The sequence below is a fragment of the Lemur catta genome, chromosome 14 (genome assembly GCF_020740605.2).
Source record: "Lemur catta isolate mLemCat1 chromosome 14, mLemCat1.pri, whole genome shotgun sequence".
In the NCBI taxonomy this organism is placed as follows: domain Eukaryota; kingdom Metazoa; phylum Chordata; class Mammalia; order Primates; family Lemuridae; genus Lemur; species Lemur catta.
Window position 1 is genome coordinate 7,815,548 of NC_059141.1, and position 13,282 is coordinate 7,828,829.

Here is a 13,282-nt window from a genome sequence, read left to right on the forward strand (position 1 = left end):
AGAAGAAACAGACTGAGGTCCCCCAGGAAGCGGGAATTCTGCCAGAGGGTCAGCAGGTCCACTCCATCAGCTCTTCCCTAGGTCTCCAGCCTGCCCGCCCACCCTGCAGATTTCAGACTTTCCAGGCCTCACAATCACGTGAGCCAATCCCTTAAAATCAATCCCTCCTCCTACATATATACACATAGATCCAACCATCCGTCTGTCCTATTGGCTCTGTTTCTCAGGAGGACTCTAACATGCTCGCTCCCGCAGTGCAGTGTGTACCACCATCCCACGACGAGCAGGCTGGCCGGGGTGGCCCTTGATCAGCCACGGCCCACATGATCAGAGACGTGGTCTCCCGGGGCCAAACTGTCAGTGCCTTGTTGGCACCATCATAAATGCAGCTTCTCCCACCAGAAAAAGAGACCACCCAGCCCCTGCTCTCTGGGGACAGCTGCTGCAGAGGGGAAGCTTGTACAGTACCTGCTCACGTCCTTGGCCACATCTGGGTAGGAGGGAGTGGAAGCTTCTACTCCATCACCAGCTGGCTCGGGTGGCAAAGAAGCTGTGTGCTCTGTGGCTGAGGGAGCAAGACCCACACGGGTGGCAGCTGGGGAGGTGCTGGGGACACAATGGGAGAATTATTCCAGATGGGACTGAGCTCATTAATGGCACATTCATCAGGCCCTACTCACCCACCCGCCCACACATGGAATGGACTATTTAAAGACCCAGCACGCCGCCTCCCTGGCTCCCCACCGGCCTCCGCTTGCACAGGGGAGGCTGAGGCTCCAGCGCAGCGGCCCTCGGGCCCTGAGGTTCCTCCCTCGCAGATGCCTGAAGAACTGCAGTTTCTTCAACGGAGGCAGCTCAGGTGTCCAGGACACACTGTGAGTTTTCTTATTTGATCTTTGCTTAGAGAAGAGGATTTTTGTATGAAGATTTTTAATAATTTTTGATAGGCAATGAAACCATGTGCTGAGAACTAAAATACAACTTTGCAAACTCCCTGGGGTTTACTCCAAAAACCGGAGGCTGAGAAAATCCAGGTGAGAGGGCTGATCAAGGAACCTGCTCACGGACCCATTGGGATGCCTGTACCCCTTGTGGGAGGGAGGATTTCCAAAGCAGAGCACTGTCCCCCGTGCAGTGGGTGAGCGCCCCCTACTGGACAGCCACGGAGCCCCAGGGAGATCCTGGGGTGGCCCTGGGAACCCCCCTGCAAAAGCCAAAAGGCACAGGCCTGGAGCCCAGAACAGGTTCTGAGTCTCCCCATAGGCAAAAAGAGCAAGACTAGCTCTGCTGTCCACAGGCTAAAGCCTGGGAACAGCTTTCAGGGTGGCGGCTCTCCCAGCCTCTCCAGCTGTCCCTGCTGCTGTCCTCGGGGGAGCTAGGAGGGCTCAGCGTGACTCAGGGCGACAGGGCTAGAATACGGGACTCAGCACTAGGGGCCAGAAACCAGGCCTGAGGTGGCAACTGGGGTTTGAGGTGTCACAGCCCCATGGTGGAAGATCATGTCTTCCCCCTTCGGCCCCCAGACTGCAGAAGTCCAGGACACGAGGGCTTCTGGGCCACCAAGACATCTGCTCACTTCCATCTTTTCAAGCTCCGCCTGCGAGGTTGGCATGCTGGCCCGGAGGGTAGCTGCCACGGGTACCCCACCCCACCCTAGACAGAGGAGTCTCAATCGTGCTCCCAAGTCCTGTCACTTGTAGCAGGTTATGCAGGACCTGTCAGCCCCAGCCTTACCCCTCACTGCCCTCCCTCGGACCCTTGGAGGCTCTACTCCTCTGCTCCGACCAGCCGGGCCACCTTCGGTTCCCACAACACTGGCTGCCTTCTCGGCTGGTAGCCCCCTCCCCTCGCCAGGCCAGCAATTCCTCACCTTCCAGGTGTGCCCGCTGCTGTGTACCCGGCCCTGAGCGTCCTGTCCAGCCCTGTTTGCCTGGCCCCATCGTGGCCATCACGTCCACCTTCTAATGGACTGCCCTAGTACACGCCTCTAAGCCCCAACCCTTCTGGGTGACACACATCCCCACATGAAGGTATCTGTCTTGTGAACTAAAATAAAATCTTAAGCCCTACCCCCAGATGACAGAATGGATCCCCTCTTAGCCAAAGAAACCCCACAAATACCCTAAAGCTGAGTTGCTGGCCATGAGGTCAGACAGGCCTCATCATGCCCCCACCCCTCTTGGCGATGTCTTTTGTCACTCACTAACAGGCCTAAGGCTGTGCGAGATGCAAAGCTTAAACCACACCTGCAGGACACTTGAGTCTGGGTCTAGTCTGGTGGCTTGTCTCTGATTAATAGACTTTCTTATCTTTACTTAAAACATTCCAAACCTTTGGATAAAGCTTCATTTCTTTAACCAATGTGAGGCAGGGACCAAATCTGCAGGTAGCAGATACAGGCCAGGAGGGCGGTTCCTAGGGGCAGAGAAGCAGGGGAAGGGTCTGCAGGAAAATACAGCTAACAACCTCAAAGTGCAGGAACTTGAGGTTTTGAGGCAACTGTGGAGCTGCAGCTTCAAGAGCACCTGTCAATAATGTATGTCAATCATCTGGTAACATCCCACCCCCTCCTGTAAACCCTCCCTTGAATCAGGGCACTGAAAGGAAACCACCTGGGAGTCCTCAACACCTTTCTCACTCCTGGAGACTGACCAGTTCCTCTTTGAAACGTACTCTCGCTTCGTATAGCTCCCTTCTTTTCTGCAATAAAAGCTGGAATTGCTTCCTGTCCGTGGTCACTACGTCACACTGGCCCTGCTTGTGAGTTTTCCAAGCAAGGAGCCAAAGAACCAGGACAACAGTCTGCCAAGAGGCCGGACCTGACACCAATTATAAGTCAAAGAATCTTTGAACGTGCCTATAGCCTGTAATGCCTGTGAACTAAAATAAAATCTTAAGGCTGCCCGCCACTGGCTGACTGAATGGACCCCCTCCTGGCCAAGGGGATATCCTAAAACTAAATTGCCTGGCATAAGGAGAGAGGTCAGACTCATCATGCCCCCTCCCTTCCTCGAGATAGCCTTTGTAACCCATTAACAGGCCTAAGGGTATGCAAGACACACCTGCAGGTCCTCAATTTACACAACAAATACATGTCTGGTGGCTTGTCTCTGATTAACAGAGCTCCTTACCTTAAAACTTTCCAAGCCTTTAGACAAAACTTCATGTCTTTAACCGATTACAAGTCAAAGAATCTTTAAACCCACCAATAACCTGTAAGGCCCCTCCCCCTTTGAGATGGCCAAACCAAAGTATGGCTCCCACGTACTGATTTATGACTTTACCTATAATCCGTCCCCCTGAAGTGTACAAAGCCAAACTGTCACCCAGCCACAGTGAGTCCACGTGCTCAAGGCTTCCTGTGTGTGGCTCCGGGTCATGGTGCTCAAATTGGGCTCAGAATAAACCTCTTAAAATTATTTTCCAGAGTTTGGCTTCTTCTCCATTGACATGCCCCACTTAGATATGTCCTGCCTTTTCAGGCCAAACCAATCAATGTATGCCTTCCACGTATTGATTTATGACGTTACCTATAACCCGTCTCCCTGAAATGTATAAAACCAAACTAACCCAGCCATGGTGAGTCCACTTGCTCAAGGCTTCTCGGGCGTGGCTCTCCAGGCCAAGGTCACACATATTCAGCTCAGAGTAACCCTCTTTAAATTCTTATATAGAGTTTGGGTTCCTTTCCATCCACAGTCTCATGTCTGTCTTACCCCTAGGGAGCCTGAGCTGAGAATTCCAGGACAACAGGGTTATACCTGCCAGGTCCACCCAGTACTGTCAGACTAGTAGCCTTTGCCAGGCCCCTGGGAAGAGAAAGGAATGGAATACAAACAGGGAGCTTACTTTCCCTTTCCCCTTGATAAGAAGGAAGATAAACTTTATCCCTCCCTATCTCTCCTAATAAGGGACTGCAGGATGGATGTGACTGAGGCAGGGGTCCTAAAAGCTGGTTGTTTAAAAAAAAAAATTTATTACAAGCAGCTGTTCTTGCCCAGTTACTCCACCAGAAAAAACCTTCTATAAAACCCACCGCGCTCCCCTTCCTGGGGTGGGCACTTTTTTCAGCCTCCACCCAAATATTCAAACAGCATTTTACTAAACCTGAGACTTGGTGTGTCTCCCTCTCGGCTCAGGCCCTAACAAGTACCCCAGCATCTAGCCAGGCCCCCACAGCAGGCCCTCCACAAACAGACCACGGGGGAGCCCACGGGTGCTCCAGCTGGCTGCGACTGAGTGCTGGAGCGGAGCCAGCGCTGGAGCCCAAGGAAACGGGGAGAAAAAGAGAGGCCAGAGGGTGATGACCCTCACAAGCCGATCCATAGTGAACAAAAGTGACAAGTGCTTGGATGAAACCCAGCATAAACGCAAAATGGAAACACCTCCAGTGTCAAGCTGTAATATCTTAGACGGTGGCTAAAATTATACCGTAAAAGAGTGACTCACAATGAATACCGCAAACTACCAGGGGCTGTTTAAGCTCCTGAAGAGAGCCATTTTTGCACTTTGGAGGCTCACGTTTATTCATAATCAGAGAACACCACTTACAAACTCAAACCACTGGTCTAAGTTTAATGCTCTCAAGAAACTACACTGGCGGGCTCCTCCCTCCACTCACAGCCCACCCAGATTTTATTCAATTTAATACAAATAATGTGATATTGTTTGTGGTTCTGTTACTTTAAGGGCACCCTTTATCAAACTGCAAGGAAGGATCTGTCTTCACAAACACTGGCAGAGGGTCCGGGAGATGCAGCCCTACCTCGGTGGCCCCATGACAATCAGGGCAACCAGGCTGGGCTGGCAGCCTGAGGACGCCCCAAGACTACGCATCCCTAGGGACACCCGGGGGCAGCGCAATCAAGGCTCACCCCCAGGCTCCCTGGGCTGTCCTCAGGGGCCTCCTTGCAGCTCCCCCCCATTCCCTCAGTTGACCCGACTACCAGGCCACACCCTTCCTGCCCTGCCGGGTCCCATTAGCCAAAGGCACCAAACAAATGACTCAACAGCTCATTGAAGAAAGGCGCCTCCCCTCCCCCCACGGCCTGTTGGCCCAACTCCAGTGGCTGCAGAGATCTGGTCCCTACAGGGAAACGCTCAGTGAGTCACCACCCAAGTGCTGAGACACACAGACACCCCCTGGTCCCAGAACTCCTCCTCTTGCCCCTGACCCTCCTCCTCCCCCAATCTCCCCAGCTTGGGAGCGGCACAACCAGCCAGCCAGGCCTGGCACCAGAAGTTGAGATTGTCAGGACTCTCCTGGTTCTCCCATCCCTCTCCCTGCCAAGCCCCTCAGCACCCCTCCTGCTGAGTCATGTCTACCCCAATCAGTCCTCCCTCCAGGCCCCCAACCTCTCTGAGCAGGACCCCCGTTATCCTGCTGTACCTGCCTCCCGTTTTGTCTCCTTGGATCCACACCCCCACAGCCACCAGAAGAACCCTACTCAGTTCCGATCAGGTCCTTCCCTAGCCTAAAGCCCTCCCTGACTTTCCACAAATCCCTCCCATGAGCAGCGCCTTTGCTCAAGCCAGCCCTCCACCTGGAAGGCCCCTGCCTCTCTCAGAGCCCCTCCTGGCCACCCAGAATCACCCTCGTAGCTCACACCTAAGTGCCACCTAAACAAGGAAGTGCTCCCTGCACCACCAGGCTAGCTTGGGCCCCCAACCTCGGGGCATCCCGTTGTCTTCCGCTAACGTGTCCTTCTCCCCTACTGGGCCATGAGCCTGAGAGCAGGCAGGAGTCTCAGCCATCGTGGGTTCTCCAGCCCCAGCGCAGTGCCTGGCGCATAAAAACTGCACAACACATGGCACTAGGCCTCTGGCCCACTAACCTTGCAGGCCACTGACAGCGGGACAACCATTCCATCTTCTTGAAATCCTAGAGTTTGAGGCAGGACCAGCAGCAGAATGTGCAGGCAAAAAGCAATACAAATGAAAGCAAAGTGAAAACAAGGGCCCTGTGTTCCAAAACTATTAAGAATCACAAACTAGAAACAGCAGGGAATTGGACCAGGTGCAGTACCCCTCTGAATGTGCTGCACCGGGTGACTGCCCTCAAGGAAGAGCTTCAACAGGTCCCTCTAGCTCCCCTGGAGCTGCCAGAGGGCAGTGCTGCTCCAGCAGACAGGAAGCAGGTAGCAGTTGGCAGTTCAGCTTCTCATCAACAACGCTGGTCGGCTCCTGTCTTCCATTTGAGCCTTTCAGGACCAGCAGTGACTGGTCTTCAAGACACTCTCAAGAGTCGAGCCCTTTACAATCCCAGCCCTTGGTGAAACCTCCCCCAAAGCTGCCAAACCTGGCCCGGAGGGGGCAGAGCCCTGAAGTGGGGCGCCTGAATTCCGCCTTCTCATTCCACCTCTGCCTAGAATCTCCCTGTCTCCCTCAGAAGATGGGCCCGGGTTTTCTACAGCTGTACCACCCTGAACGCACCTGATCTCGTTTGATCTCAGAAGCTAAGCTGGACCAGGCCCTAGTCAGTACTTGGATGGGAGAAAATAGGCCTGGGGCTAGGGCTAGGGTATGCTTAAGGTGTTAATAAACATTTCATAAACCTTATTAGAATAACAAAGAAGCTGAGTGTTTACATTTTTGGAAGGCAAAGGCAATGTTGATTTAAATTAAACCTGTTTCTCCCCTGTCCCCCCTTTGGACAGAGCTGACAAGCAGAAAGCACATAAACCACCATACTTTTACCAGACAGACATCACTTACTGACCAAAGCATTCTTTCCTGCTAAGCCCAGTTGAACAAGACCTCAGAATCCTTCTTAACACAGATCCCTAGGAAACCACTACTAATGTATCAGAGTTTGCCATCCCTGATTTAGTACCTTGCCAGGGTCCTCACAAACAACTGGTCCCACTAAGCGTTCGGTTGCGGTCTCCAACCACACATGATGGAGAACGCCGCTCTGGTGCCTGCGTTCAGTCTGAGGCCCTATAAGACTGGCTATGGTGAGCTGCCTTCAGCAACCGTTGTCCTGTGATTCCCTGCTAGGGCTTTTGAGTCCTTCTGGGCAGATCCCTCACTGAACTGATAGCAAATTTCATTTCAGAGATCAGCTGGAGTTGCCAAGTTAAGCCCCCGTCCAAGGACAAACACCAGAGTGGCCCAGGCTGTCATGGGAGGGTGATAACGGCCCCCAGGGTGCAAGCTGAACACATCATGTCCTGTCAGGCCAGATGGGCGGCAGCATCTTATCTCCCATTTCATATCACCATCTGGAAGGCATTTAGCGCAACAGCCCTGCCTCACAGGCCTCCTGATTTTTTTCTTCCAGAATCCCCAGGCGCACGCGATCACGTCATGGGGCAAGAGGGAAGGCCAAACACGCAGCCCAGGCTGAGAGTGGGACGCAAGCTGCAAAAGGGAAAGTGTTGGAAATGGTTGGTTTGGAAAGCTAGGCTTGGTCGATACCGACACTGCACAGTCCGATGGAGGCCCCGGGCTTGACAGAACAGGTCTCAGCGATGGGCGAGAGGCCGCCACTGAAACATCCCAGAGCCCAAATCAGAAGGTGCTGAGAGATGCTTGTAAATTGGCTGGAAAGCCCCAGGCAGACACATCCAGACATTTCTAGTCGCCAGTGAGATGCACCAGCATGTGAACACCAGCCGGCCCACGTGAGAGTGGAACAGCCCGGACCAGCTGACCTGCAGGCTTCCAGCAGGCGCCGGCTCCTGGGCAGTTAACCCTGAACTGGCTGGTCCATTCTTCCCCGGCACACTCCTGTCCCCTCTCCCTTCATAGACGGAGTCTGTGCTCAGAGGAGGGAGATTATGTTTAAGCTTGGCCAAGCAAAACTTGAGCAGGAAGGAAAATTATAACCAGGAGAGAAGTCATAAACACCATCCCGAATTGCAGGAGTGGCTTTGATCTGGCCTGTATCACCCCAGTCATGAATTCTCACCTTCATCACCAGGGGCAAGATATCCAAGATTAAACTGCTGTTTCAGAAAGTCAAGATCTCGATCAACACACGTGCGCACACATGGAAATAGCATTCATCGGCAATCAAGCAGGCGGGGGAGAGGGGATGGGTAAATTCACACCTAACGGGTACCGTGCACACTATCTGGGCGATGGACATACTTACAACTTTGACTCAAATGGTACAAAAGCAATTTATGCAACTAAAATATTAGTACCCCTGTAATATTTTGGGAAAAAAAAAACCCAGAAAGTCAAAACCTACCAGCACAGATGAAGCCACTCAAGAACCAAGAAAAGCCAAAGCAAGAGCAGATCACGTGTCAATGTGAACCATATAAACTTGTCAGTCTTGACAATTGCCAATGTGGAATTCATGTGGTTCAACCTAACAGTAGCCAACTGGACATGGGAAACTCAAAGGTTGTGGAGAAATGTACATGTGCACCCCAACTTACTCAGCTCACTGGGTACTGGTTTCCTAAATTTGATTCATGGACATCAAAGTACCTATTAAATGGTATAAAGGAATTCTGTTATTCAGGGAAGACTTTTGGGTGATTTCTGTTCTAAACTAAAAAAATAATTCCTCTATCATTGTTTTTAATTAGGTGCTTACTTAGATAAAGGTTCGATTAACCTTTGTGAGGGAGGTGAACCCACAGGTGCAGACGCATAGTGGCAACACAAAAAAGTCTAACTGGGCAAACAGATAAAACTCAAACTACATGATTTGGGAGCAAGAGGAAAAACAAGCTGTTGGGTCAATATGGATTCCCTGAGCTTACAACTTCTGAAAATTTTAAACTCAGCTTCTGAATTTGGAAACTCTGTAGTACAGCGATGACACTGGGCAGGAGCCTCACACCCCACCCCACCCGGGGGCTCTTTGGTCATGATCAGAAACTTCGGCCACCAGCTGCTGGGTCAGGTGTCTCCATTCCTGAGGAGCCGTGATTAGCTGTTGACAACTGTTACTAGGCGAGAACAGCATCTGGACAACATTGCCTTGGCCCAGGCATCCTCCAAGCGTGGACCCCAAACCAGCAGCATGCACGTCACCTGGGAACGTGCTGGAAACGCAAAGTCCCCTGAATCAGAGGTGCTGGGTGAGGCAGCAACCTGGGCTGTCCGCAGGTTATTTTGCGGTGCGCTGAAGTCTGACCCAGGGACAAGAGTCAGGCAAGGGGTTTTCCAGCTGGGTCGATGGGAGTCCTCAGGGTCTCAGGAGACCCCTCTGCATGGATTCTTGAAAGCACAGAGGTTCCTGGATGTAACCAGAGTACCCCATTCCGCTATTTAATAAATGGTGGTACAGCTGGAAGGTTTCATTTGAAAATCCATTATGCTTTTTGAAAAAAAAGAGAAATGCTGAACAGATGGCCATAGGCAATCTAGTCCTTTGTTGAATGTTCTAGATCGGGGCCCAGCTTTCTGTGTCATCTACAGATGCCGAAAGCAAAACATAGAAGCACAACTGCCCCAAGCAGCTTCACAGGCTCTTCCCTGAGAAGGGAGCAAGTTTTGATGCCCGGTGGCTCCAACAACAGAGAAGAGGTGTGTCAGAATCCCTTTCATTTTATTTAAGAAATACCTCGGAGACAGAGGAGGCGCCGCTCCCTTTGTTGGCCATTCAGAAAGAGGAGCTCTTGAAATAGGAGTAGCCAAGAATTAGCTGCTCAGGGAAGAAAGGAGAGAGGCCTGCTCCGGGTTTTCCTCTCAGGTGGCTTAAAGCAAACGCTCCAGCCCCACTTCTTTTAAATGGTAATTAAAAAAAAAAATTAAAATTTTTTTTATTTAAATGTAATTTTTAAATTTAAACTACCAACCCTGCTTTTGCAAGGAGGCAAACCTCCCTCAAGGACTGTTATAGGCAACCCCCACCCCTGCCCAGCTTTCTTCCCCTCCCCGTCCCCATGCCACCCTCTCCTCTGTCCGTACTGGACGCAGGGAGTGCAGAGGGGTCCTCCAGCGGCTGGGGAGGCAGGAGGGCACTACTGAGGTTAAAACAATCCCCCCTGCACACCCCAACTGCCCTTCTTAGTTACCCCAACAGACCAGCGCAGTTAAGTACAGTCGATTCCTGCTACTCACAGAAATGTTCTATAAAGTCACCACAAACACGGACGTAGGGAGCACGGAACCATTGCTCCTAGAGGAAATAGCCAGTTAGGTTCCTGTGAGCCACTGGACACATTTTCATCCGACAATCAACCGAAACAGAACCGTGTTCTGTGTGCGTTCCTGTTTAAAGACATCTTATTTAACATATAATGTTGATTCGTTAACATTGAACTCACGGCCAGCAGCACTGGAACTCGGGCCAGCAGGGAGCTTCTCTAACACACACGTCTCCGTGAGGCCCATCTCGGCCTCGGTGCGCTTAGGACACGTCAGCACTGTGCTGGGAGGTCATTTGAGCAGGAAAATCACCAAGAAAAAGCACAAAAATACAACAAGGTGGCGCTAGATATGCCAGGGAAAGGACACCAGTGTGCAGTGAGAGCCGCAACACGGAGGCAGGGCAAGAGCATTGTCTTGTGCGACCCCAGCTGAGAACAGCACATCGGGTGACTCAGATTTCTCACCACTCTCTCTACGTGTCCGAGACTGAGAAAGAGCCACGAGTATTGTTTCTGGGGTGATAAATAAACTTTAGCGAGGAGGAAAATTCACAAATATGGAATCTGAGAATAAAAGGGATCGGCTGTATTTTGTGAAGGCACATTTGGTGACTAACATCTACCAATCCCTACTCCTATCACAACTGCCTCTTTTCCACCCAGCCAGTAAGAACAGTGAGACTGTACACCTCTGGATAAGTGCTCAGTAACAGCGGCAAGGCACCAAAGTCGCTCATTCCTCAGTAACCCCCTGCTTTCTGGCCATGCTTCATTTTAATCATGCCTGCAAGAGCCCAGGGTTCCCCCTGAGTCTCACAGGGAGAGAAAGCCAAGAAGCTGGCCAACGTCTCTGCTTGGCCACAGGCCCTTCCTGCACTCTGTGATCATTCTTGGTCACGGCGGAGGTGACACAATCTCATTACTTGACACATTTGCCTTCCTTAGACTTGAGAGAGGCCAGGGATGCAGGAAGGCCACAGAGCATGGTGTGACCAAGAAGCCTGGCTCTCCCAACGCTCTGCCGGCAGAGGGCTCAGAACGCAGGCAGCCAGCTGAGCCAGAGCTGCCGAGACCCCAGCTCTGCGCTCTCTAGTTCCGTGTCCTCAGCGTGTTAACGTCTCTGAGCCCCAGTCTGCTCATCCGTAACACGGCAGCGTGACAGCAGCTCCCACCTTCTCCGGCGGCCGTGAGCATTTACCGAGACACTCGGTGGAACACGCTCAGCACGGCGCCCGGAGTGCTGGGAACTGCCAGGGAAAAGGAGCCCTGAGAGCAGAGTCATCTACTGTGGGGCTGGGACAAGCCGTTTAAAACACACAGCCTAAAACACACAGCCTAAGGACCGGGAGGGGACTCAGAAGTGCCGACAGACCCCCGGCTGCAGTGTGCTTCTCCCAAGAGCCGTCCAGCCAGGTCCAACCTCGTCCTCCGCTCAGAGCTTCCCCGTGGCCCTCTGTGTCCCCAACTGTAAAGCGAGAGTGTCGGATGGGAGTGATAAGGGACGGGGTGCCCCGCCGGCTTCCGCCTCTACAAGCGGTCCCCGTCCCGGCCTTCCCAACACAGTGGGGGTCCGGGAGTCAAACAGGGGCACTTCCGGGTGGGGAGAGAGGTGGGGGGTGGCTGACTTCTCCCTGGAAACTTCTAGACACTCTGAGTGCAGGGGGCCTTAGTTCCCAGCTAGGGTGTCTCCTTTAAAAAGTTAACTCATACATAAGAACTGTGGCAGACTCCCACATGTAAAAGAAACATCCAGAATTCCACATCGACGTACAGCAGCCTCAGAACATCTGCTCTGGCCTGCAGCTTCCCGCCCTGTCGTCCACCCTCTCACTCCGCCTCCACCAGGCAAAGCTCTTCCCAGCTGACAGAGGCCCCTGCCTGCACCCTGAGGGAGGCAGCGAGGGTGGGGCCAGCACACGCAGCCCCCTGGCTGGGAGGTCCAGAGGCCCTCCCCGCCCTCCCCGCCAACCTGTTCAAGCCCCCAACATTCCTCCACGGCCCACCCTGTGCCAGGCCGGGTGCTGCAGTTCAAGGTTACAGGTGACCACTTCCTACCCTCCAGGAGCTCCCAGCATAGCCGAGGAGACAGAGTTAGACACGGGTCATTCACAGGTATCCACGACGGGCAGGGACACAGGGCACAGGCGGCTGCAGGAGATCAGAGGGAGGCTCCTCTCGGCGTGGGGAGAAGGCCTCCAGGGGAGGGAATGCTGGGCCACCAGCTCCAGGAGGGAAGGGACCATGTCCGTCCTATTCACTGTGGTTTCCCCAGAGCCACACATCAGGCAGAAAGATTCATATCATTTACTGACATGAATATAAACCAAAATGTATGTCTGAGTGCACGGATATATAGAGAGAACACATACGCAGACATAGACGGGTGTGCATATGTAGACACATGAGACATACGTGTGCACGTGTGTGCCCACACACACCCACGCAGGCCTCTGAGCTGACTGAGGTGGATTCTGAGCAGGCCCGGTTTAAGCACAGAGTTTGCAGGCAGAGGGAGAAGTGGAGCCCGAGTCCAGGCCGAGCACAGTGTAGACAGAGAACTGCAGTCAGCGCGGGGTTGCTGGGCGTGGAGGGCGAGGAGAAGGAGACCTGCAGGAGGTGATGAGGCAGAGGGGCAGGGCCAGGCCCCCAGGTCCCCGTGCCCCGTATGCTGCTGACACCTCTGTTCTCTGACTGCCTCCAAAAGACGAAAGAAGAAAAGCAGCTAACCCAGCTCATGCCCCAGGAGGCCAGACGACAGCTAACTAAACTGTGCCCTGAACTATAAACGGCATGTTCTCCCTCCTGGAGGACGTCTACTCAAACAGAGAGCCCCGAAGGCTGCCCAGGAACAGGTCTCTATAATGGCCATGGGGGAGGGGCTCCCTGGTATTTCCTCAAATTGTCCCTAGGTCACAGAAGAGCCCCAGCCCTGGCACATACCTGTTCAGGACAGGTAGGCGGTGAGAGGTGGGAACTGCAGGTGAGGAGATGGGAGGCTGGGGAGGGAGACAGCCTCAGAGACTGGCCCCGGGGTCCCACCGCCAGCCCCAGGCCCCGTCCCCACCGTACCTTTGGGCTATCAGATCCGTAGAGACCTGGCCGACAACGCCGCCGTGGTAGGAAGACGCAGCCAAGGGAGGGCTTTCCAAGTCTGTGGGGGCAGCTGGCTGGATGACATCATCTGCTACAGGTGACCTGGGGAGGGAAGAGGAAAAACACCAATGTTC

General features: G+C 53.2%; 1 protein-coding gene across 5 annotated transcripts in view; it reads right to left on the reverse strand.

Moving 5' to 3' along the window:
• TACC2 (transforming acidic coiled-coil containing protein 2) overlaps positions 1-13,282 on the reverse strand; it is a 172,721-nt gene that overhangs the window by 82,459 nt on the left and 76,980 nt on the right. For 3 of the 5 annotated variants that reach the window (XM_045568332.1, XM_045568335.1, XM_045568333.1), the window contains 2 exons: positions 13,125-13,250; positions 469-606 (listed from right to left, as the gene is read on the reverse strand). In XM_045568332.1, the coding sequence (XP_045424288.1) occupies positions 469-606; positions 13,125-13,250 (264 nt within the window). The remainder of the gene's footprint in view (positions 1-468; positions 607-13,124; positions 13,251-13,282) is intronic. The other 2 variants (XM_045568334.1, XM_045568336.1) reach the window with 1 other exon arrangement.